Below are 27,154 nucleotides of genomic sequence, written 5' to 3'. Positions count from 1 at the left end.
GACGCAAACATGGTCAGTTTGGACTGGAATGTCGTGAAACAGAACTGAATGCATGTTCGGCTTTAGGTGATGCATGTACAGCACACCAGACGACCACCAGAGGTCCTCATAACCCGAATACTAACTAGCCTAGCTCACCTGATTTCTATCAAGAACTTCATTTCAAGACACTTAAAAAAAAAATCTAGTGACACTTTGCAAAGTCTTTCTGACTTTACCATCTGCAGTTCTGAGCTGTTTGCTATTTCAGGTCGGACCGTCTGGTTTGCGCTTTGTTGTTTTGTCTTTTGTATCATGACCCAGCCTTGGCGATTTTTCGAACTAAGATTTAGCATCAATCAATTAATCAATCAATTCACCAGCATCCTTTCCAGATGCTGCAATGAACTCAACACGACTTCCCTCTCTAGCTCCAAGTCCGTTTAGAGACTTGTGAAAAATCCATGCTTTAATTTCATCAAGTGAATCCAGGTCATTTGGGAGCTGTGTGTGGTTCAGCACTCTGCAGAAGTACACAAGTGACCTCAGGATAATAGATGGAGCAGCAGAAAAAGCTGACTAAAAGCCGTAGTACGTTAAAAACGACCCGAGGTCAGAGAACGAAGGCCGACCGAGGAGTTTGGCAATGCAGGAGAATGGCTTTTGAAAATAAAGGATGAGTTTGGAGTAACCCCTGTTTTCTGTTTGTAGACTGATTTATATTCCTGCTTTTGTATGCAACCTGAATTTGTGCACTAGGGGGCAGTGTGGCACGTTTCCAATTAGAATTAAAAAAAAAGAAAGACGAAGAGGAAAAAGAAGGGGAAGCAATATAAATGAAGAAAGTCTTGCATTTCGCTAGAGTGAAGAGAATGGCGATCAGGGGTCAAAGAATTTAGGTGCTTTCTCTGCAGCTCTGTTGAATTCTGGTCTCTGATTGGTCAGAAGAGAAGGTGTTGATTAATTTTCTATAACAGCAGCTCTAACAGTAGTGCAGCTGCACATCACAGAGGTTTATCTGCATTAATGTGCTCATTCTAATACATTACGGTTTCTGCAGTAACAACTTGCATGGATAATGTTTTTTAAACATAAATACTTTTAAAGCTAGACTGCCTTTCAGATTTTTCAAGTGTAGGTCATAAAAAGAATTTTCTCCGACACACAATTATTTTTGTTTAGTGGACCAAAAGCTACTGAATTCGAATCACAGACATCCAATTTTATTTATTTATTTTTTAAAATAAAACAATTACTGAATTTAGGGCCACATGGCCTTAAATTCTCAGCTATTTTTTCCTGCTTCACCATGACCCAGTTCAAGATATTACGTCATGCGTGACGTGGTGGGCTTTCCTCATTTGCGCAAGGCATTGTGGGATACAAATTTGAAACAGGAGGGAAAAATGGAGGATGCAGATGAAACGTGAAAGAGCGACTACAGTAACAGAAAGCGAGAAGAAAAGACGTTATGTTGTATACGAAGGAAAGGAAACGCAGGACCAAACTAATAAATATCGGCGCTCAGCGAGCACCTCGGTGTGATCAGCTGTTCTTTAAGCGACAAAATGATGGAACTGTCAGTGCACGCTCAAAGGTAAACCTGCGCATGCGCACGCACACGGACTTCCTCTGTCTGCTTGACTGTGCGAAGCGAGTGCACATTATTTGCTTTAATCCCCTCAAATTAAATAACTTCCCAGCTACAGAGCGGCCTGATATTTTGTGAGATATTACAGAAATAAACATATATCACAATGACCACATTTCAGAGGGAACTAAATTTCACTGATTTTATGAAATCGAAAGGTCGTACACTTTTTAAAAATGTGTGTAATCACTGATTTGGTGACAGGTTTTTTTTTTTTAATAAGGAGATGTTTATGTAACATTTCTGGAAGGAGTCTCCAGTGTCAGCACTTTGTAACAGTCAGAAGTGAAGCTGTAACTTTCGTAACTTTAAGCTTTTTGACATTTTCAGGACGGAGGAGTTTATAGAGGTTTTTTTGTTTGTTTTTTTTGCAGTTTCTTGGTACCATGACAAGCTGCGATTTAAAAAAAAAAAAATCTTCTTAGTTTAAAGACAGAGAAAAGAGAGATTGGTGAAGATCTTTTTTTTACCTCTAAAATCTGTTGCATGTAAATGTCAGGAACGTTGCCGTATTTCGTTAAACGATTATATTTTCTGTAATTATCATCAACAGACTTGAATGTTAAACATTTTCTTAATTTCTTAATAGTCATTTCATTTCATGTTTTGTTTTGTTTTTTTATTCACGGTATTCCAACACATTTACATTCTCACATAACTGATCACTCAAATAATAAAAATTTGTGTGAATGACTGAAGAATGCACGAGTTCATTCAGCCATGCAGGTCACATGACCTGCAGTTGGTCATGTGACCCTCCCCTCTCCAGGAAGCATCATGAGCTTCTTCAGTGTGGTGCTGAAGAGCTGAAAGCCCGAGCCTCCACTTCTCAGTGTATATAATAGGACTGTCACTCGGGGCGTGGGCGTCTCGTATGGAGTCCTCCTTGTGTAAATGTTTGTCAAACATCTTGTTGAACAGAGCAGTTTTATTTATTTATTTATTTATTTATTTTTTACATAACCTTGCGTGACTCACTGCTCAAATCAAGCAGCTTTTCGTCATTTGAATCGTCTTAGAACTGTCATCTTTTCTACACACGTGGACATAAAGTAATGCGCTCCATATTTAGGATTACTGATTACCCTTCAGCTTTCAGCGAAGAGTTTTCTGTCATTCTCATTCTGTTCCTCAGCTTGTGATGGGCCAACGGGTTATTTCTCCTCTCCTGGTTCCTCGCCATTTCCCTGATGAAAAGAGAAAGAATTGAGATTATTAGTATGCAACAAAGGCGGCACGGCGGTGTAGTGGTTAGCGCTGTTGCCTCACAGCAAGAAGGTCTGGGTTCGAGCCCCGTGGCCGGCGAGGGCCTTTCTGTGTGGAGTTTGCATGTTCTCCCCGTGTCCGCGTGGGTTTCCTCCGGGTGCTCCGGTTTCCCCCACAGTCCAAAGACATGCAGGTTAGGTTAACTGGTGACTCTAAATTGACCGTAGGTGTGAATGTGAGTGTGAATGGTTGTCTGTGTCTATTGGCCCTTTTCCACTACCCTGCTTCAGCTCACTTCAGCCCGACACGGCTCACGTTTCGACTACCTCAGAACAACACGACTCAGCTCGCTTCAGCCCTGCTCAGCCCCCAAAACTTGCACGGTTTTGGAGTAGGGCTGAAGCGAGCCAAACCGAGCCGAGTGAGGCTGGGGGCGTGAGCAGACACTCCCCTGTGCACTGATTGGTGAGGAGGAGTGTCCTCACATGCCCACACACGCCCCGCGAGCACGCTGGGATCTGTAAACCCCGTAAACCCGGAAGAAGAAGAATTACGAATTATGAGAATTTCTGAAGCCTTATGCGCCTCGCCTCATCTATACGCTCTTGCCAGTATCTGTTGGCGTTGTCGGTGACAACAAGCCACAGCACCAAGACCAGCAACACTAACGACTCCATGTCCTCCATGTTTATTGTTTACTATCCGGGTCGTGAGACTACCGCTTAAAAGATCACTCATGTCACTGTTTGCGCCGCCTAACGACATCACGTGACGTCCACCCACTTTCGCTAACTCCACCCAATGTGTCCACCCACTTCCAGCCAGCACGGTTCAGCGCAGTTGTAGTCGAAATGCAACTCCAACAGCCCCGCTCAGCTCGACTCAGCCCAACTCAGCACGGCACGGCTCAGCCCAACTCAGCCGCGTTGGTAGTGGAAAAGCGGCATATGTGTCAGCCCTGTGATGACCTGGCAACTTGTCCAGGGTGTACCCCGCCTTTCGCCCATAGTCAGCTGGGATAGGCTCCAGCTTGCCTGCGACCCTGTAGAACAGGATAAAGCGGCTAGAGATAATGAGATGAGATGAGTATGCAACAAAGCCGCTCAGCAATCTTCGAACCAATCGCCGCTTGTTCGTAGTCTCTAGATGGCGAGTTCTATCAGAGCTGTCTGCCTTTTCAAAGATTGTTCAAATCAAATTGTCTTCATTTTGGATTTTTGTGCAATCAAGAACACCAACGTTCATAAGGAAAATAAACAGAATGGTATGAAGAAGCTCGAAGCTTGATGAAGGCTGGAGCTGATTTCTTTCTAGCCCAGACTGTAGCTTCACTTCATTCAGCCTCATCAGTGGAGGATTTACACTTGTCCTTTTTTTCTTCTTCTAAAAACGAATTCACAGGAAACACTTCCAAAACCAGTTGGTCCTGTCCAAACATACAGAAATATTTTTGAAAATGTAATTCATAAAAATTCCTGTCTATAGAGGACAGCTTAAAAAAAACAAGAAAGTAACAAAACACAGATTTATATGGTATATATGGAAAGGCAATGAAATGAAAATGTTCTAGAATATTCTTAACACACAACAGACATGCATAGTTGTGGCATGAACGTTTTCAGGAACATATGTTTGGTTTTTTTGTTTGTTTGTTTTTTTCCATCCACAAGAAAACTGAGGTTTAAAATATATAACCTTTCTAAAATCTTTGTTTTCTAAACCAGGGGTTCTCAACCTTTTCTACTTTAAGGCCCACCTATTCATACTTGTAACGAGTCGGGGCACATTAAAAAAATCCCCAATTATTTTGGCTCATCTATTCTATTAGAATCTAATAATCTACTGTAAAGTGTATTAATGGGATGCGACATCACTCCCTGTTACAGATGGGAGCCCAGGAATTAAATAAATGCACTAAAAACAAACTGTTTTTAATTGTAGGTGTTGTATTTAAAACTGTATGGATGTACCAGAAGCGAACATAAAACCGTGCATGCAGGTCATTCTCAGTCAAAAGCGATTAATGATCCAAAAGTGGAGTCTGGTCCATTAACACAAGAACCGTGCCATGTTTGTGTTCAGAAAACAAGCAAGTTATTAAAACCATGACGCACACTCAAAAGAAATGGATACAGAAACTACTCAATGGGATTAGATCCTTACACGCTAACAAAGAAGGATTTTCCTACAAGTTGGAAAATGATCCATCTGTTGAGTTCCCTGACATCTCAAACTACCTGGTGCTGCAGACATCGTTCTACACAGACACACAGATGGAAACCTGGACGAGCATGGAGGAGAACAACTTTTTATATGTGGCTGGGTTAAAGATCTGGGGATCAGAGACGGATCTAAGTGCAGGAAGAGTGTTTATTTGCAAGCATGATATTTACAAAAGCAAAACAGAAAGCAGAGTATTTAAACAGTGTTATAAATATAGCTAGAAACAAACGTGACAGTGACGATACTTCGCAAAGCCTTTGTGAAAACAGTTTCTGTATCTGTGCGTGCTGATTGCGCTCAAATCGCTATCAGGTGTTTCCCATAATGACCGGGTCCCAAGCACGTGTACAAAGCTGCGACAGACAAGTGTTCACTTGCTGTGTGACCACAACTTTTAGCTCACATATATATCGGCATCAAAATGCCTCATTTTCATCGATAACCCATCTCAAAGCATCGCGAGCTGTAGTGTGACCATAGCTTAATGAGGTGGATAATGTGACGTCGGATGCAACCCAGCAATGGTACCCTACTACAAGTAAAAAATTAACTTCAACTTGAAAAAAAAAAATCACGGCCCACTAGATGGCGCTGCGTGGGCTGCAGTCCAGTGGTTGAGAAACACTGATCGAGTGGACATGAGTCTAAAATGGAGAAAGCTTTTTAAAAATATACATGTCTGTGGGTGGAGCCTAAATGTAACAAGACCATAACCCTGTCCATCCGATTACAACCCCGATTCCAAAAAAGTTGGGACAAAGTACAAATTGTAAATAAAAACGGAATGCAATGATGTGGAAGTTTCAAAATTCCATATTTTATTCAGGATAGAACATAGATGACATATCAAATGTTTAAACTGAGAAAATGTATCATTTAAAGAGAAAAATTAGGTGATTTTAAATTTCATGACAACACCACATCTCAAAAAAGTTGGGACAAGGCCATGTTTACCACTGTGAGACATCCCCTTTTCTCTTTACAACAGTCTGTAAACGTCTGGGGACTGAGGAGACAAGTTGCTCAAGTTTAGGGATAGGAATGTTAACCCATTCTTGTCTAATGTAGGATTCTAGTTGCTCAACTGTCTTAGGTCTTTTTTGTCGTATCTTCCGTTTTATGATGCGCCAAATGTTTTCTATGGGTGAAAGATCTGGACTGCAGGCTGGCCAGTTCAGTACCCGGACCCTTCTTCTACGCAGCCATGATGCTGTAATTGATGCAGTATGTGGTTTGGCATTGTCATGTTGGAAAATGCAAGGTCTTCCCTGAAAGAGACGTCATCTGGATGGGAGCATATGTTGCTCTAGAACTTGGATATACCTTTCAGTATTGATGGTGTCTTTCCAGATGTGTAAGCTGCCCATGCCACACGCACTAATGCAACCCCATACCATCAGAGATGCAGGCTTCTGAACTGAGCGCTGACAACTTGGGTCGTCCTTCTCCTCTTTAGTCCGAATGACACGGCATCCCTGATTTCCATAAAGAACTTCAAATTTTGATTCGTCTGACCACAGAACAGTTTTCCACTTTGCCACAGTCCATTTTAAATGAGCGTTGGCCCAGAGAAGACGTCTGCGCTTCTGGATCGTGTTTAGATACAGCTTCTTCTTTGAACTATCGAGCTTTAGCTGGCAACGGCGGATGGCACGGTGAATTGTGTTCACAGATAATGTTCTCTGGAAATATTCCTGAGCCCATTTTATGATTTCCAATACAGAAGCATGCCTGTATGTGATGCAGTGCCGTCTAAGAGCCCGAAGATCACGGGCACCCAGTATGGTTTTCCAGCCTTGTCCCTTACGCACAGAGATTCTTCCAGATTCTCTGAATCTTTTGATGATATTATGCACTGTAGATGATGATATGTTCAAACTCTTTGCAATTTTACACTGTCGAACTCCTTTCTGATATTGCTCCACTATTTGTGGGCGCAGAATTAGGGGGATTGGTGATCCTCTTCCCATCTTTACTTCTGAGAGCCGCTGCCACTCCAAGATGCTCTTTTTATACCCAGTCATGTTAATGACCTATTGCCAATTGACCTAATGAGTTGCAGTTTGGTCCTCCAGCTGTTCCTTTTTTGTACCTTTAACTTTTCCAGCCTCTTATTGCCCCTGTCCCAACTTTTTTGAGATGTGTTGCTGTCATGAAATTTCAAATGAGCCAATATTTGGCATGAAATTTCAAAATGTCTCACTTTCGACATTTGATATGTTGTCTATGTTCTACTGTGAATACAATATCAGTTTTTGAGATTTGTAAATTATTGCATTCTGTTTTTGTTTACAGTTTGTACTTTGTCCCAACTTTTTTGGAATCGGGGTTGTAAAACAAAGCACAAATTATGCACCAAAGGACAGACGAAAGAATGGTAAGTTTAGTGTTTATTTTTATTTGAACGAAAAGGTTAAAATGTTTGGTTTGGTATTCGGAGGAAACACAACACAAACACAGCATGTTACAGACTTGATGTAAAAAATGGTAAAATATCTCACCTCACATCATTCTTATTATCCCATCGTTGAGACCTTGTGATCGCTCCACTTTGATTGTATTTTGATTTATATTAAATGTTAAATTTGAACCTCACATTCAAGCCCGTAGTGTTTGTAACGGCATAAAAGCCGAAAACTTGGCATCTCATCTTTCACACACTCATGAAATGTTTGTGTGCTGCTTGCAAAACTGGCAGTTGTATATCACTTGCAGCTTGACTGCATAAAACCCAGCCTCGCCTCCAGGATGGCTCCTTGGCTCAGAATTGGCTCTAATTTAGCACATGCTGGATCAGACGGGCCGTTTAGCGCCGAGTGATGTAGCGGCGTCCAGGTTCTGAATAATGCATGACTGGAGCGAGTGACACTCTCTGGCTGAGTCAGGAGACAGAGCAGTGCCTCGGCTAAACAATAACTGAGCCTCCCTCATTCTCCTCCAGTTTTAATACATTTTACAATGTTAATTAGTTAATTTATTTTTGTGTGTGTGTAGCATATTTTTTTTGGCATGTAAAGCGATGCCACAGGATTCCAGCAAAGGTTGAATTCGTACTCAGGATCTTCTCCTTAAGTCCAAGTTGACATCAGCAAATGACCTCAAGCCAACATGGCTGCTCACGGCATAAACAAAGCAGCTTGAAATGAGTTACACAGTATATCTAAGTATTTTATTCCAATCAGTAAACATACAAATACAGATATAGTCTCTTGCTAAATCCATAACACCAATTCTACAGTTCACTATTCTGAGGAGAAAAATATCCATCACTCATCACAGCAAAAGATGAACATCGAGGCATCCATGTTTTCCCCCACTGCATCATGAACGCCGTCAAAAATGACATAATTCTGAGCTCTGACTTCCCACGTCTGAGGTAAATCGAATGAGGCGTGGCCCAGATGTCAGTTGTGCATTTTTGTTTTTCATCTCATCTCATTATCTGTAGCCGCTTTATCCTGTTCTACAGGGTCGCAGGCAAGCTGGAGCCTATCACAGCTGACTACGGGCGAAAGGCGGGGTACACCCTGGACAAGTCGCCAGGTCATCACAGGGCTGACACATAGACACAGACAACCATTCACATTCACACCTACGGTCAATTTAGAGTCACCAGTTAACCTAACCTGCATGTCTTTGGACTGTGGGGGAAACCGGAGCACCCGGAGGAAACCCACACGGACACGGGGAGAACATGCAAACTCCACACAGAAAGGCCCTCGCCGGCCACGGGGCTCGAACCCAGACCTTCTTGCTGTGAGGCGACAGTGCTAACCACTACACCACTGTGCCGGCCGCATTTTTGTTTTTTAAATTCCACTCATACAGTTATGATTTTTGTTTGTACTTGCGTGCAATATTTTCCACTACATTCTGTTTCCTGAAATATGAACAAACTAGTCGCTTAAAGCTAGACTGCCTTTCAAATTTTTCAATTCTAGGTCATAAAAAGAATCTTCCCCGACACCTAATTATTTTTGTTTAGTGGACGGAAAGCTACTGAATTCAAATCATAGGCTTCCAATTTTATTATTTTTAAAAAAAAAATAGAACAATTAATGAATTTATCTCCACGTGGCCTTAAATTCTCTGCTACTTTTTTCCTGCTTCACCATGACCCCATTCAAGATACTACGTCATGCATGACGTGGTGGGCTTTCCCCGTTCACACAAGGCATTGTGGGATACAAATTTGAAACAGGAGAGAAAAATGGAGGATGTGAGTGTGCGCATGAAACGTGGAAGACCGACTATAGTAACAGAAAGCGAGAAGAAAAGACGTTATGTTATATACTGTCATGGAAACTTCTAATAAACACTTCAGAACGCTTAGCAGTTGTCTTTTCAGTTATTTATTATAGTAGATCTTATAAAACAGAGATATAAAACAGGAAAAGAAAAGAAGACACCACCTTAGGTGATGCTGAGAGTGCGTACTCTGTGTTGTGTCTTAGTGGCTGTTATGTATTATACTCTAAAGGCATTCACTTACTGCTCGCGTCTGCACGTGATTGGCTCGAGGCTTGCCCTTGAAGCTAAACATTGGTTCTTTGTCAGAGCATGCACCTGGTGTGCTCTGAGATGCGCAGCGGATGCGTGGTGAGGCATAACATAACATGAAACATAAACAAGGCAGCCTGCTTATCACCAGCCGTTGAGCCAAGGACACAGAAAGGCGATTACAGCTTGTGGGAAAACAATTTTTCTCAGTACACTAGGCCACTTGAGCTCAACACACAGAAACACAGAGAATAGGAATGTCTCATCTCATCTCATTATCTCTAGCCGCTTTATCCTTCTACAGGGTCGCAGGCAAGCTGGAGCCTATCCCAGCTGACTACGGGCGAAAGGCGAGGTACACCCTGGACAAGTCGCCAGGTCATCACAGGGCTGACACATAAACACAGACAACCATTCACACTCACATTCACACCTACGGTCAATTTAGAGTCACCAGTTAACCTAACCTGCATGTCTTTGGACTATGGGGGAAACCGGAGCACCCGGAGGAAACCCACACGGACAGAACATGCAAATTCCGCACAGAAAGGCCCTCGCCGGCCCTGGGGCTCGAACCCAGGACCTTCTTGCTGTGAGGCAACAGCGCTAACCACTACACCACCGTGCCGCCCGAATAGGAATGTTCATTCACTAAATTTCCTTCACAATACGAAGGAACGGAAACGCAGGACCAAAGTAATAAATATCGGCGCTCAGCGAGCACCTCGGTGTGATCGGCTGTTCGTTTAGCGACAGAATGATGGAACTGTCAGTGCATGCTTAAAGGTAAACCTGCGCATGCGCACACACACACGGACTTCCTGTCTGCTTGACTGCGCAAAGTGAGCCATTTCATACACATTATTTGCTTTAATCCCCTCAAATTAAATAACTTCCCAGCCACAGACTGGCCTGATATTTTGAGATATTACAGAAATAAACATGACCACATTTCAGGTTTTATGAAATCAAAAGGCCGTCTAGCTTTAATAATTTAAAGTACCATGACCTTGACAGGGTGGTTACTAAGGATGAATGAATGAATGCTGTAAATGCGTAGCATTTAAAAAAAAAAACATGAGCAGTTAGTGTGCCCCATATTCGTATCTGTATTTGTATCAGTTCATTCCAAATCATGCGCTCATATTTTGTTCCTCACAGGCTTGCTCCGAGAGTTTGCTACTATTTCTCTGGAGATTTCAGATTTTTAGACAAAGCTGCTGGAGTGACAAAAAGGATGACAGATTAGACAGAGAGAAGAAGATGATAACAAAAAGGACGACGTAGCGACGTATGCAGTGATTGTCAGCCGCTCTTTTCACTTTTCAATGACGCACCTCCTACTTTCCGTGCAAATCCGAGCAGAGCGATTGAAAGGCTCTTGGGTGGAGGTGGGCTTTTATTTGGTGTGTGAAGCCCGTAGGAGGGGCGTCTTTTGTGATGAAACGCTGAGCACTCGGTAGAAAAAAAAGGCAGGAGGCTGCCGGATCCCCCGTTGCCATGGTGACTTTTGTGCCTGGCTGAGCGGTTGCTGTGTGTGACAGGGAAGCGGCAGAGGACTGTGTCTCAAACCAGTGCAGGAATTTGGCCAAAAAGGGACAGGTTTGCAGAGCAGCCGGAGCTAGAAACTACCTCGGTCTGGTCCACGGAATCCAGGGAAGTCGGCAGGGCAGATACCTCGGTCTGTTCCCTCACAGTGCAGATATTGAACTTGAGCAACTCTGCAATTGTGCATTTGGACGTGGAATTCTCTAAAGCTTGCTTTTGTGGATTTCTTGGATTTACTCGAACGGCTTATTCCCTTACCGTCTCTTCATTCAGAAGTGTTGTGTTCTGGCTCTCAGAACATTTTCATTTGCACAGCTTGAAAACCAGCCATCTGTGATGTAAGTGCAATAAGGGATTGATCTGTTTCCATTTGCTGAAAGTTGGGAATTGTGCTTTTCCTGAAGGAGGGGCAGGGAGCGGGAAGGGGGACGAAAGACATGTTTGCTTCTTAAGTGTCGATTTGGAACTGCATGGTGCACGTTGAGGTTTTTTTTTTTTTTTTGGATGGAGATACCATCAGGGCACAAATAGCTTCAGAGCCTGGATCAATACTCCATCCCATTATGCAGTCCTGTGCATTTCACCAGTGAATCAGGCAGTCATCGATCCTGTAGAGCTTGCGAATAATTAAATCAGGTACACGTGTAAGAAATAGCACCAGAGACTTTGATTGAAGTTCTGATTTTCTCATTTTTACCAGTTTGGGAGATGAGTGCGAAGATCCCTCAGATCACTCATGTTTAAAAAATAAATAAATAAAAATTCATGAGATGAATACAAAAGTTTCCTGAAGGTTCAGTGAGATCTCCCGAACACCATGCTTGGTTTCAAAGGTTTTGGAGGATGTGGTTCATATCAGAGGCTCATGGTCAACACGCTGAAGCTGACTGATCACCTCAGCTGTCCTGCTGTAAAACACACTGTCGAACAGGAGATGATGATTGTCTATCACTCCCAACTGGAATGTCCTGGAGATGTTTGGAGATCTGATTTATAGTCAGTGCTTACAAGGGTTCATCCAGGCAAACACTGTGCGATCATGCAATCCTCTCATGAGCAGAAAACCTACCGCATATTTTAAAACTCACTCTATATCGATAGGATTACTTTTTGTCCGGTTTAAAGTTACATCTAACGTTGTGGAACGTCTGTAAAACAATTTTGTTCCTGGTCCTGTGTATATTTTAGCAGCTATAAACATCCATACCACTCATAAGCAGCTTTTATTTTTCTCTTTCCTAAACTTCAATCCATTAATGCTCCTTGTTACTATAGAGACAAATGCTTTCGATCAGAGTGGCACGAGCCAATCGCGGACATCTCCGAGTTCATGCATGCGGAATAGGGCAGATAGCACTTTCCTACACCGCTTCAGAAATCGCTTCATGTGCCTCAGAGGAAACACGTGTTAGCCCCGCCCTTCTCCGCTTGGTAGCTGTTGCATGAGGAGAGAGTTCGGTAGCAGGAGGGAACTGGCAAGACTAAATTGTGGAGAAAATGGTGGGAAAAAAAGAAACATTAATGTACGTATAAAGGGATAAACAAGCTGCATCAAGGCCATGATCACAGTTTGTTTGTCGAACCCCCACATCAAGCGTTCATTTATTCATTCATTCTCCTTACATTTCTTCCCACGGTGGTGGTTTTGAAGATCTTTCAGAAGCCAACTGTGAGATATCATCTTCCCAGCAGGTCTGCTCAAGGGTCTGAATCCAACACGGTATCAGAAATTACACTGCTGAGATCAAGACCGTCGTAGATATCTGTGCAGTTCTCAGTCTCAGTCAGCGCAGATATCTCTGCAGTGGAGTAGGTCATTCTTTCACCACCAGAACATCACGTCCTCCTGTTGATGATGTTCTAATGATGCAGCTGCACTGAAGGAGAAATGCCTCATGGTTGTTTATGGTCAAAATGTTTATGCATTAATGTTTGTTTCTTCTGAAAGACCAGTGAAGAATGAAGCACAACGGCAGTTAAATAGTGTGCTGTGGTGTAACGCTGTGCAGCGACATCGCGCCCAGAGGTCTTTGATGTTTCCCTAATGTTCTTTCTGGCATTGGTTTGAATGTTGATTGCTCTAAGCTTATTCTCTCTCTCTCTCTCTCTCTCTCTCTCTTTCTCTGTGGATCAGGAGCTGCAGTTTGAGAGACTGACTCGAGAGCTGGAGGCTGAGCGCCAAATTGTCGCCACCCAACTGGAGCGATGCAAACGAGGCTCTGAGACCGGCAGCACCATGAGCAACATAAGGTAAGGACTCATGCGTGTGTATGTGTGTGTGTGTGTGTGTGTGTGTGTGTGTGTGTGTAAGACTTCTCTGACTCATTTCAGTGTAAATGTGTCAGGAGTAATACCTTTGGGATTCTAGGATTCACTTTTTCAGGACATGTGTGTGTGTGTGTGTGTGTGTGTGTGTGTGTGTGTGTGTCCTACCTGACTTAGACCAGCATGGTTTGCACATGAAAGGAGCAGGTCTCTGGGTTTGCCTGCCTCCCTGAGCCACATTGACATTTTCTGCATGACGAAGTAGCAGCTGGGTCTCCACACACACACACACACACACACACACACACACACACACACACACACACACACACACTCTCTCTCTCTCTCTCTCTCTCTCTCTCTCTCTCTCTCTCTAGCAGTGACACTTCTGCATTACTGGAATCGTGGCAGCTGGAGGTAGAGCAACCAACTTGTCTCAGTCCTTGATAAATAAAACATATCCATCTTAATGAATATTCAATTTGGGGTACTTTTTGTGGCTAAAATGCAAACTAGGTGGGTGGAGTGAATGCAAATAGGCTAACTTTAACCGAATAGATAACCCAGAGAGAAGAAAGAGAGGCTGATGAAGGAACAGCTGTTTATATCTGCTATAACGTAAGTGAGAACAGGAACTGACTTGGTTCATGGAGCAACTATAAATAGATAAAAAGTCTGATTTGTAATGCAGTGTGTGCAATTTCTTTATTTTTCTCCTGGTTCTGAAAGATCTCTGATGCTGTATATCGTATACATTGAACCTGTTTATTGTTTATTGATTATGGATAGATAAAAGACCAGTAAATAAAGGCTTTAAATGCTGATGAAGGCTTTAATCTGATTTAAATATCGTGGTATCAGTTTCGTACATTTTGAAGTAAACGTGTGTGTGTGTGTGTGTGTGTGTGTGTAAACACTAATGTAATGTAATCAGGAAAGATCCTGAATCACGAGTTTGAGCTTCGCTTCCTGTCTGAAACATCATTTCAGGTCTCTTGGATCGATCGATGGTCATTAACCACAATTAGCTTCTGTCCACATCATTCATGGCTATTAGTAACTCTCTGTGTGTGTGTGTGTGTGGGAGAGAGAGAGAGAGAGAGTGTGTGTGTGTGTGTGTGTGTGTGTGTGTGTGTGTGTGTGTGTGTGTGTGTGTGTGTGAGAGAGTGTATGTCTCTCTGTCTCTCTCTCTCTGTCTCTCTCTCTCACTCTTTCTCACACACACACACACACACACACACACACACACACACACACACACACACACACACACTCCTTCTCACACATATACACACTGTCTCAATCACACACACACACATACACACACACGTTTTCACATTCACATTCCTGGTTTGGCAGAAGCCCGGCAGATTCACATGGCATCTTTTAAACAAGCAGAATAGCGATGTTCAATTATTAAGAAGTTCTGCAGTGCAGTGACACTCAAGTCTCACTCAGGAATATGTGTGTGTGTGTGTGTGTGTGTGTGTGTGTGTGTGTGTGTGTGTGTGTGTGTGTGTGTGTGTGTGTGTGTGCGCGCAGAGAGATATTGAGAGGTGTCCCGGCCTGCATCTTTCTCCTCATTCACACACACTTGCCCTGTAGAAGAGCTCATTCTCTCAGCCTTCTCATGAAAAACTCGGGGTGAAGCCTGCAGGGAGAGGAACCATAAGTCACTCTGCGCTGGCAGGAAAAAGCCTCCGAGCTTCAAGGTTCCTGTCGAGATCTGGCCAATGAAAGACAAAACTATAATGCTGAATGTTTCTGTAATATTGATTTACCCTTTTTAATTTACTCCAACTGGACCGAGCTCGGAAAATTCAATCCGGCTGGATGGGGCTGGGGAAAGTGCTGGCTCATGAGTTTTGGCGCAGTTGTGCTGATTCGGTGCTAAAACAAACGTAATATTCGCAAATTAGGGAAATAGCAGGTGTGTGTGTGCATTTGTTTTACTTATTATTCCCACATCTTCACTGCTGTAAGATATTTTTGTCACTTTCTTTCAAGCACCTTCATAACACATTCATGAACATTGCGTCAATCTTTTATCAAGCAATAATGGAGAATTTATGTAAGGCTTCTATCAAAACCCGTGAGATGACAAAACAATTTATGAAGTTGCGTCCTTTCCCAACGTTCTTTGTCCTTACACTACTGACAGGAAAGTATTAATAATGAATCCGGCTTGATGTTTTGAGATTGTTGTGAGTTTACACTCTTTGCGTTTTGTTTCTCAGTAACATGGAAAACTGATTAAATGTAACTATAAATGGATAAAACGTATCATGTGCCACTCTTTTAATTAATTCATTAAAAAAAATAGCTGTTGGATTAGAGGAATAAAAACGTGGGGGCATGCTGTTAAAGGAAGATAATCAACTTAAGTGTGAAAACGCTGCCTGCTTCATCATACCACCTCATCGGTGATATATATTTTTTTCCCCGTTCTGATGTTTGACGTGAGCGTTAACCGACGCTCTCGCCCTGTACCTGCATGATTTAATGCATGAGCAGCTGGACAGGTGTTCCTAATAAAGTGGTCAGTGAGTGTATGTACTGTATACTGTGCTAAATAATGCACTTTTCTATACTAATGCAATGTGCTGAAGTGATCATACGTCAAATAATAAAATGACATTTTAAAATTTAAGGTGTTTTAACAGCCGTAAGTGAAACGTGCAACTGTGTATTAACCCTCTGGGGTCTGAGGGTATTTTCTGGCACTAATGATTTTGGTACGCTCTGATTTTGTTGTCAGTTTCAACAAATCTAAGCAGTATTTTCAAAGTCATGTGACTTTTTTGTATTCAGCACAAGTTCAGCTACAATAATATCTCTGTAGGCTGCATGTCATGATTGTACTTTAAAAAAATAACAGATAAATGAAGATGTTGTAAAAAGCAGTTTTAGAACTGTGTTGGAATGTGTGTAAAAACATGACCTTACCCATTATGTCGAACCGTTTTGGTCACTTGAGGTGCTTCTGTTCAGTCTTAGGAATGGATCAAGCACAAAAACTTAAATCTGCTCCATTGATTTGGACAATTAACTGGCCATCGAAACATTTACGTCCTATTGTTTTGGGATAAAGGGTTGGCAGTGGGAGGGTATTCAATGAGAAGGGTAAAAAATTCCATTCCATTCAATGAGAAGAGTGAAAACTCCTCCTATTGCCGACTCTTAGTCCCATCAGGTCAAGTCCCAATGGGTAAGGTCATGTTTTTTCACACATTCCAACACAGTTCTAAAACTACTTTTTACAACAGCTTTATTTATCTGGTATTCGACTTTATTTTGGTATTTGACTCTATTCAGTATGTCTTGAAATTAACTCTTGTACTATTTTACTCAGTTCAGAGCCACAACCAACTCTGTTACACAATTACTCTGTAATTTTGCACCCACAACAACTCCAAATTTTACAACCCCAATTCCAAAAAAGTTGGGACAAAATACAAATTGTAAATAAAAACGGAATGCAATGATGTGGAAGTTTCAAAATTCCATATTTTATTCAGAATAGAGCATAGATGACAATCAAATGTTTAAACTGAGAAAATGTATAATTTAAAGAGAAAAATTAGGTGATTTTAAATTTCATGACAACAACACATCTCAAAAAGTTGGGACAAGGCCATGTTTACCACTGTGAGACATCCCCTTTTCTCTTTACAACAGTCTGTAAACGTCTGGGGACTGAGGAGACAAGTTGCTCAAGTTTAGGGATAGGAATGTTAACCCATTCTTGTCTAATGTAGGATTCTAGTTGCTCAACTGTCTTAGGTCTTTTTTGTCGTATCTTCCGCTTTATGATGCACCAAATGTTTTCTATGGGTGAAAGATCTGGACTGCAGGCTGGCTAGTTCAGTACCCGGACCCTTCTTCTACGCAGCCATGATGCTGTAATTGATGCAGTATGTGGTTTGGCATTGTCATGTTGGAAAATGCAAGGTCTTTCCTGAAAGAGACGTCGTCTGGATGGGAGCATATGTTGCTCTAGAACCTGGATATACCTTTCAGCATTGATGGTGTCTTTCCAGATGTGTAAGCTGCCCATGCCACACGCACTAATGCAACCCCATACCATCAGAGATGCAGGCTTCTGAACTGAGCGCTGACAACAACTTGGGTCGTCCTTCTCCTCTTTAGTCCGAATGACACGGCGTCCCTGATTTCCATAAAGAACTTCAACTTTTGATTCGTCTGACCACAGAACAGTTTTCCACTTTGCCACAGTCCATTTTAAATGAGCCTTGGCCCAGAGAAGACGTCTGCGCTTCCGGATCATGTTTAGATATGGCTTCTTCTTTGAACTATAGAGTTTTAGCTGGCAACGGCGGATAGCACGGTGAATTGTGTTCACAGATAATGTTCTCTGGAAATATTCCTGAGCCCATTTTGTGATTCCCAATACAGAAGCATGCCTGTATGTGATGCAGTGCCGTCTAAGTGCCCGAAGATCACGGGCACCCAGTATGGTTTTCCGGCCTTGACCCTTACGCACAGAGATTCTTCCAGATTCTCTGAATCTTTTGATGATATTATACACTGTAGATGATGATATGTTCAAACTCTTTGCAATTTTACACTGTCAAACTCCTTTCTGATATTGCTCCACTATTTGTCGGCGCAGAATTAGGGGGATTGGTGATCCTCTTCCCATCTTTACTTCTGAGAGCCGCTGCCACTCCAAGATGCTCTTTTTATACCCAGTCATGTTAATGACATTGACAATTGACCTAATGAGTTGCAATTTGGTCCTCCAGCTGTTCCTTTTTTGTACCTTTAACTTTTCCAGCCTCTTATTGCCCCTGTCCCAACTTTTTTGAGATGTGTTGCTGTCATGAAATTTCAAATGAGCCAATATTTGGCATGAAATTTCAAAATGTCTCACTTTCGACATTTGATATGTTGTCTATGTTCTACTGTGAATACAATATCAGTTTTGAGATTTGTAAATTATTGCATTCCATTTTTATTTACAATTTGTACTTTGTCCCAACTTTTTTGGAATCGGGGTTGTACTCTCTAAACTCAAAATAGAGCAAAATTAACGATTTTGAGGAAAATACTTTTAACTCTGGAAAAATTGCTCAATCATTTTTTCAGTGTATGCACTACAGCAGTGGTTCTCAAACTTTTTTCACCAAGTACCACCTCAGAAAATACTTGGCTCTCCAAGTACCACTATAATGACCAACATTAAAATACAGTAGCGTAGTAGGCCTATGTATTCATTAAAAACAAGGTGGAGGTTTTATTTAACAAGTATATTTAATATTATTGGCCACTGTAACATTACACACAGTACTTTGAACAGTAACACTGTGTTTAAATATAGGAAAATAAAACACTGTACTTAAATAATGAATCAAATAAAATTAATTGCACATAAAAGTGAAATAAACATTGTACTAAAATAAATATTAAGAGTTCTTAAATATTAAATGAAAATGTACTTAAAAGTTAAATAACTGTACTGTTCTTAAATGTTAAGTAAAAAAAAAGTACTGTACTTGATGTACTTGAAAAAAATCAAAACAGGCTATGCATAGCTGCAGTTCCCCGATTGTGTGCGGCTTACCGGCTCTGGCGATCAGGAGGCTGGTACGATATGAAGCTTCTTGTGCTTTGGCTACGGGTGTACCATAGGACAGAATGGTGGACTTGGACTGCTTCAGTTCATCACTTTTTTGTAAAAAAAAAAATCCATTGGTTTGTCCTTTAGTGCTGTGTGTTTGGTTGTAAGATGCCGTTTGAGATGCGATGGTTTCATGGACTCATTGCTCAGAACGTCCTCGCATACAACACACTGCGGCCTGGGCAGCTCCTCTGTCCCGCTCCAAATGAATCCCAGTTTTATGTATTTTTCGTCATACTTCCTCTTCACTGGTTTCTGCTGTTTGCTAGCAGTTTTGGGGCTGATTTTGCCACTGTCGTTAGCATCCGCGCTTGGCTCACACACGTCCTCTTCAGTTCTCCCTCTCTCCTGATCCACGCTCCCATTCGCGGATTTAAGCCACGACAGTAATTTTGTCGTACTCGTCATAATTAGCAAAGCCACCTCCACCTTTTCCCATCACAGCCTAGTCTACCAATGGCAGATAACCGTCTGTCAGCGGAACCGGCGGGAATGCGTACGTACGCTACGTATGGCTACTCAGAAGCACTTGCAAACTTTTTAAAATTATTAACTTAATTTGTATCTCCTTTCATTTTCTTGTCATCGGTTAATAAGATATTTTCATCCATTCGGATATTATGGACAGTATTTCATGTTTTATTTATTTATTTTTTTAGTTATATTTAATTAAGTAATTCTTTGGCGTACCACTAGAATGGAGCCCGCGTACCACTAGTGGTACGCGTACCACAGTTTGAGAATCTCTGCACTACAGTGCACACATACTATATCAACCGATCTGCTCATCAGAAATAGAAGAAATATTTACACTTACTTGAGCTGATCTTCGGCTGGATCGAGTCGAAGTAAAAAAAAAAAAAGAGGGCACCTTTCATCATCAGTGTCGCAGTTCTCAAGATTGAATTGAATTGCTGTCCTGAATCATCTGAAGGCCAAAAAAATCCGTATGCCATCTCGTAACAAGTTTTACCTCCAAATCGCCTAAACTGGCTGACAGATTTTATCCTGTTTACGGTGGGCGTTCCCACCACGGAAGAGAAACCAATCTTTTATGAATGTGTAAGTGTGTACTCAGCTCTCCAACTCCGGTGTGACTGAGTAAGGTGACAAGTTTTATGTTTCATCTAATTTAGGTCATTTAAAAACTATAATATTATTGGCAGTTTTGCACAAGTGTAAAGTACAAAGTTTGTCAATATGTTTATCATGCTTGTATGATAAAAACTCACGAAGATATTTATCTAAATACATGACCTACTCATTCTAAACCTGTTGAGCTTCACCAGAGAAGCTCTCAACCCCAGAGGGTTAAGGACATTTGTAGGTAAAAAAATACAGAGCTGAAGGAGGGGTCATATTCTGAGAAAAAAATCAGAATTTCTGAGATAAATATCATAAATTTATGAGAAAAAAAACTCAGAGATTCTCTGAGATTATAAGTCATAAATTTGCGGGGAAAAAAGCAATCTCTGAAAAATATTTTTCTTGTCAACAAACCACATCGCAGGATTGGATCAATGTCATCACGCCACTGACGCCACGAACGAGCCGAGCATTACAGGAAATGCTGTCTTTCCTCCTCGATCATACTATATAAAAGAATAAAGAGCTTAGAGATTTTCAACTACATTTTCCAGAATGCACTGCAGCCAGGAAGCATGTGATGGTTGTTTCAGAGACAGGGCTGGATGATTGGCACAGATGCCCCGATTCAATTCGATTCTGAGTCACAAGCCAGCAGTTTAATTCAATCTGATGTGATTCGAGATCAGTTCAATTCCAAATGTATCCTGTTGTTGGTATGCAGATGTTATGTGGAATGAGACATGACTCCACTGTTTCTGGACATGGTGATGGTGAAGATCATTATCAAATTCATTCATTCAGAACAACAGGATTTGTGTGTCCTGACTCTTTTACCTGTTAGAATGCAGATGAAAACATCGTTCAAGCGGCTAAGCGAGCAAGTGAGCGAGCCGAATGAGTCGGAGTCCCTCGCTTCCCAGATACGGTCAGTGGTTAAGTGTTGAAAATTAACCAGGAGAGCGACATCCATATTCTTCATTTGCAACCACATGACCAAAACCGCTTGTATCATTGACCGCCGCCATGTTGGAGGATGTACAATCAAACAATACGGGGTCTGTAAACAGCGTTTCAAGCGATAACAGAATTTATTCGACTTATTTTAACTCACTGGATGGCCTTTCCAAGAAAAGCCTACAAATCAATGGAGGCTTATCATTTTTACGTCTCTGGCTGGGTGAACACTTTGCAACTGAAAACACACACTGTATAACAGATTTAGTTCTAAAAGAGCACTTAACGGGCGATGAGGCTGCAGTATTCGAGTTTGTGGATTGACATGAATCTTGTTTGATTGACTCTGTGATCATTTGGGAAGACTCTTCAATAATTTTGCGTTTCTTTCTGTGCTCAGTAAGCCGAGCATTTCGAGCTCCCACTTGAGTACCATCTTTGATTTTGATTTTGCGCTGGAGCCCAGTCTGGATCTGTAAAATTGTAGAGAAAAAGCAAAATAAAAGCAGCAGCATCAAAAATTATATCCAGCTCTTTTAAAAATGAAATCGTAGAAGCCTTTGATTGTCAGATCACGCAGTCGATGATCACGACGGGTTTCTGCACGACCAGGCTATTAAACAGTCCAATATTTCTTATATATTGCGATCTTTCATTAATCACTAGTTCGTAGCACTTACCATTGATAAAATGATCACTGCAGACTCGTGTGGTTTTTACTTTCTCGTCGCTGAGACCAGCCCGGTTTATGTTGGAAAGCCAGTGACGTCGACGCTCCGTGGACAACTCTCTTGTTTTTTCTCCTTGATTATTTATAATTGCTGAATTCTAAAGAGCTTATAAGTCCCCTTGTCTCGAATAGAGTGTGCCCAATTACAGCACAAAGAGCGTAAAGGCATAGCGAAGAAACCAAAGGAATTCTTGCGCGTAACAACCTCTCCAGAATATCTTCTCGAGTAAACGTGCGCCGCGTGAGTTTGTGTATATCCTCCGACATGGCCGACTTCCAGTTCAAAGCCTCATGCAGAATTCGCTATAACGTCACGTGCAAACGAAGAATTGGTGGGGGGGATTTCCTTTAATACTAATTAGAGCCTGTGTATTTAATTCTGTGGCTAATCCCAGGAGAAATTAGCCTTGAAAATGGTTCACTCAAAAAAAAAAAAAAAGCATATTAATGTAAAAGATCAATCTATAAATTTTTGAAATGGTGAATTGGAGAATTAAAATTAATTAAAAAAAAAGAAGATATTTTTGCACACCCGTGCTCAGAGAAACTCGGAGATTTCTCTTGTAAATTCATTACCTTAATTTCAGAAATTCAGATTTTTTTTGGGGGGGGGGGATATTACCCCCTCCTTCAGCTTCAGCGCTTTTATTTATTTATCTATCTCTCTATCTCCCTACCTACCTCTCATGGCCCTAATATGCCTGAATAGAAATGTTCAAGCAGGGATGCAAACTCATCTCATCTCATTATCTCTAGCCGCTTTATCCTTCTACAGGGTCGCAGGCAAGCTGGAGCCTATCCCAGCTGACTACGGGCGAAAGGCGGGGTAAGGGATGCAAACTATATTTTCTTTTAAATCAAAGGGCACAAGATGCATAAAAAAATCAATCTCTGAACCCTGAATATGAATGCAAATGAATTGTAATGTTCTTAGAGATAATCACTGATATGGTAGATACAATGGAAAGTTTACAAGATCAAGTATTAATGGCAAACACAAGCTGCTCAGGTGTTTACTGTGTGTGTCTGAGGTGTGTGTGTGTTTCTCAGAGTGTATCCCCTGACCCAAGCTGCTGTTCATGATCCTCTCTGGTTAATGACATGAATATTCTCCTCACACTGCAGCTCCGACACAAACACCCTGCTGTTTCTTTCAGTTCCCCTTCCGCGGTTTGACGTCACGTTGCCGTGTTTTCCCAGATTCCCATCAGCGGTTCCTTTTCTTTTTTCGGAGCTGGTGGCAGTGTTTGTGGATGTGTGCTGTCAGAATTTCTGGATTCTCTATAAAATAAAAAGCCTGAATTATTCAGCGGAGGTTCAACAGTAAAGGTTAACGTTCTGTCCTAGTGGCTGAAAGGTTAGAAGTTCAAATCCCAGACTCCCAGAGAGCAGATACCGGATCAGATACTTCAACCTTATCCGCTTTCATACATTTATTCCACGGCACTGCTGAAGGCTGGAGTCTGACTGGTTTATCTGACCAGTTTATTGTTTCTATAGTTACAGCTCATTCACAGAGACTCGGACACAGGATTAAAGCAATACGGTGAAGTTTTCCACAAGGATATGTTTATTTAACGTTTAGGGAAGGAGTCTCCAGTGTGAGAGGTAACGCAGGAAAATGTTTTTGTTTGTTTTTATTATAAAGTATTTAATTTGCAAGAAAAATAAACTCATAAATTCCGAATCAGATCGCTGAGCCAAGATTTATAGGAAATGCAGCTTTTCCTGCTTGATCATGTAATATAAAAGAATAAAGCGCAAAGAAATCTTTAACTACATTTCCCAGAATGCACTGCAGCCAGGACGCATGTGATTATTGTCTCAGAGAATGCCTGAGTTTTTATACCCCCGTTCCAAAGGAGGGGGGGTATTATTATTATTATTATTATTATTATTTATTTTATTTTTTTACTTCTGTCCGTCCGTCCATATCTCTGTATTTCCGTCCATCTGAAACACCCTTTTTCTCAGCAACCACAAATCATAGCCACTTGGTACCAAACTTCAGCTTGAGGTTCTATACCGTGTACGCCGTTTTCAGGTGCATCGCACATCGACTTCCTGTTTACCGACTGAATGTATTTATAAAACATATAGCGTGGATTCTGGCGCTATTTCAAAAAGACAGTTTACCAGGATGCTGTTTGAAATCCCTGGGGAGAGACACGGCTCTTTACTTACTTGTTTCAGGGTTAATTTGTTGACATCAACATTCATAATAAGTGTCCTATTCCTTCAATCGCTTGCATTCTGATATAAGCGAGAGCACGGGGGGGGGTATGTAAGCGAGCAGTAGCTCACAGTTGAGCTTGTTTTTTTTTTTTCTCATAAGTTTTTTACTTTAATCTTGGAAATTCTGACTTATTTCTCAAAATATTACCCTGTCCCTAAGCTTCATATTTCTACGCCATCATTGAGAAAAGAAAGCCTGGTGAGGGAACGTCTGTTTATAGCTGCTATAACAGAACCGAGAACAGGAACTAACATGGCCTGAGTTTCCCAAAAGCATCGTAGCACAAAGATCATCGTTAAATGGTCGAGTGAGCAGCACAATGAACACACTCTCTCCTAGTTAAGATGCTCGTAGCATTAAGAGGCTTTTGGGAAACCCACCATTGTTTAGTTTGTGGACGTTAATCATTACTATAAATGGATCAAAAGAATCACATTATTCTTTAATTACTAGAAAATCATTCCAAGTTGCTGTGGTGGAAGAGAGATAAAATAGAATAAATCGCCCCGGGACGTTGCTTTTTATTCCGAATGCATGTGTAATGTTTGTTCCAGGAGTTAGTGAAGCTGTTTCAGTTTTAAAAATAGTTATGAACATTAGGTGTGAAAAATGTGCAGAGTGTTCGATGTCTCATTCAGGGACATAAGTAATTAGAAGTCCAGACTTTCTTTTGAAATGCCCCGGAACTGGGGCTTAACTCTAATGTGCTTCTAATCTGCGAACAAATTGAAGTCATTCTTCATGAACCCTGCTCCACTTTCCCTCACGTGTGTGTGTGTGTGTGTGTGTGTGTGTGTGTGTGTGTGTTTTGTTCTCTGTTTGTGTCTCCATTTCATTTCAGTTCAGTGTGACAGTGTTGCCAAAGCAGTGACAGTTAAATTGTACAACGTAACACCAATAAAAAGAGGAGCAAAGCAAAGAACCAGTGGAATTAAAGCAGTGAAGTGGAATAACATTCTGACAAGCAGATAAGGAATTTATGAGATGTGTGAAACATCACATAAAGCTTTATAGCTAGGTGCAAAAGTTTGTATACTTTTTTACTTAGGACCTAATAAAAATGACTATATTAGAGCAGCAGCAGAAAGCATGATTTAATGTGGCTGTAAAACGTACTGAAATAAAATAAGATAGCAAAAAAAAAAATAGTAGTAAACATACAGCTGTGGTCAGAAGTTTACATACAGTGACATGAATGCCATCTTGGATATGAATGTCATGGCAATATTTGGGCTTTCAGTCATTTCTTTGAACTGTTCTTTTTCTGTGGCAGAATGATTGTACAGCATACAGCTTTAATTAAAAAAACACTAAAATTTGGTGCACAAGTTTTAATTTTCTTTGGGTTTTCTGAAATCAACATAGGGTCAGAATTATACATACAGCACACCTAATATTTGGGTAAAATGCCTCTTCGCAAGATTCACCTTGACCAAACATTTATTTTTATTTTTTACAAGCTTCTGGCAGAATTCTGGTTGGATATTTCACAACTCTTCATGGTAGAATTGGTAGAGTTCAATTATTTTTTTTTCTTGGAATGGACTTGACTTATAAGAACGGTTCATATATTTTCAATAGGGTTGAAGTCAGGACTTGTTTTAAGCTTAATGTTAGCCTGCTTTATCCTCCACAACCAGCTCTGATGCGTGTTTGGGTTCATTGTCCTGTTGTAACTCCCAAGTCGTGTTCAAGTTTCTGACGGTTTATGCTGAAGAATTCTGAGGTAGTCCTCCTTCTTCATTATTCCATCCACTTTGTGCAATGAACCAGTTCCACTGGCAGCAAAACAGCCCCAGAGCATGATGATCCTACCACCACCACCAGCTGGTACAGTGTCCCTCCGTACATGGTGGTCATTGTGGCCAAACAACTCAATCTTTGTCTCATCTGACCATACAGCTTTCCTCCAGAAGGCTTTTTCTCTGTCTGTGTGGTCAGCTTTAAACTTCAGTTAAGCATGAAGGTGTCAATTTTGGAGCAGGGGGATATTTCTTGGATAGCAGCCTCTTAGTCCATGGTGATCTGAACTGTAGACAGTGATCCATCAGCTTCCAGTTCATGGCAGGGCTGTGCCATGGTGGTTCTCAGGTTGTTCCTGACCATCCAAACCAATTTCCTTTCAGCTGAGGGTGACAGTTTGGGTTTTCTTGAACCAAAGTGGCTTGGCAAAGTGACTTCACCTCACAATAACTTGTATACAATTGTTTGAACTGATCTTGGAATTTGCAGTTGTTTAGAAATGGCTCCAAGAGACATTCCAGAGTTGTGTACATCTGTGATCCTCTTTCTCAGATCTGCACTGAGCTCCTTGGACTTTCCCATTTTACTGTGTGTTGATCAATCCAATGAGTGCTGTAAACAAATCCTTTTTATGAAGGCACAGAGACGCTACCAGCTGTAGTCAATCATGATCACTAACAGGAAGTTAAGAGACCTCGACCTTGGCAAGATAAGAGACATTTTGGAAGTTTCAGCACCTCTGAATTAATAATCTAAGTGAGCATATATACATTTTTGACCCTGTATGTATAATTTTGACCCTGTGTTGATTTCAGAAAACCCAAAGAAAATTAAAACTTGTGCACCAAATTCTAGTGTTTTTTTTTATTAAAGCTGTATGCTGTACAATCATTCTGCCACAGAAAAAGAACAGTTCAAAGAAATGACTGAAAGCCCAAATATTGCCATGACGTTCATATCCAAGATGACATTCATGTCACTGTATGTAAACTTCTGACCACAGCTGTATATTATAGCTATGAACAGGCAACATGATTAACAGGATGTTCTCTGTTTTCTGACTTAAAAACTCTTACCCCACCTTTAACAGCGGCTTTGGAAATGAGTTGAGTTGTTGTCATGGCAACAAAACAGCAAAAAATCTCCCAGATTCCCGATGCCACCGTTTTTTGCATCAATGCTGGCATTTTCGTGTGTGTGTGTGTGTGTGTGTGTGTGTGTGTGTGTGTGTGCGTGTGTGTTAGAGTGGGGGTAATCTTCATGCTATAATGTGAATTTCAAGGTCCGCTCTAGTACCTTTACTCAAGCACTAATATTCGCTATGATTATAATGAATCGCTGCCATTCCGCCATAATGTGGTGTAAAACACGTCTCTGGAATCCATTACA

At 41.3% G+C, this 27,154-nt stretch overlaps 1 protein-coding gene across 6 annotated transcripts in view; it reads left to right on the top strand.

Moving 5' to 3' along the window:
* Nucleotides 1-27,154, top strand: part of ctnnd2a (catenin (cadherin-associated protein), delta 2a) — a 789,966-nt gene that overhangs the window by 285,532 nt on the left and 477,280 nt on the right. For all 6 annotated transcript variants that reach the window (XM_060899742.1, XM_060899744.1, XM_060899741.1 and 3 more), the window contains one exon: nt 13,242-13,357. In XM_060899742.1, coding sequence (XP_060755725.1) covers nt 13,242-13,357 — 116 coding nt within the window. The remainder of the gene's footprint in view (nt 1-13,241; nt 13,358-27,154) is intronic.

Source organism: Neoarius graeffei, chromosome 19 (assembly GCF_027579695.1).
Source record: "Neoarius graeffei isolate fNeoGra1 chromosome 19, fNeoGra1.pri, whole genome shotgun sequence".
Classification (NCBI taxonomy): Eukaryota; Metazoa; Chordata; class Actinopteri; order Siluriformes; family Ariidae; genus Neoarius; species Neoarius graeffei.
Note: the sequence above shows the minus strand (reverse complement) of the source record. Positions and strands in the feature narration are given on the sequence as shown.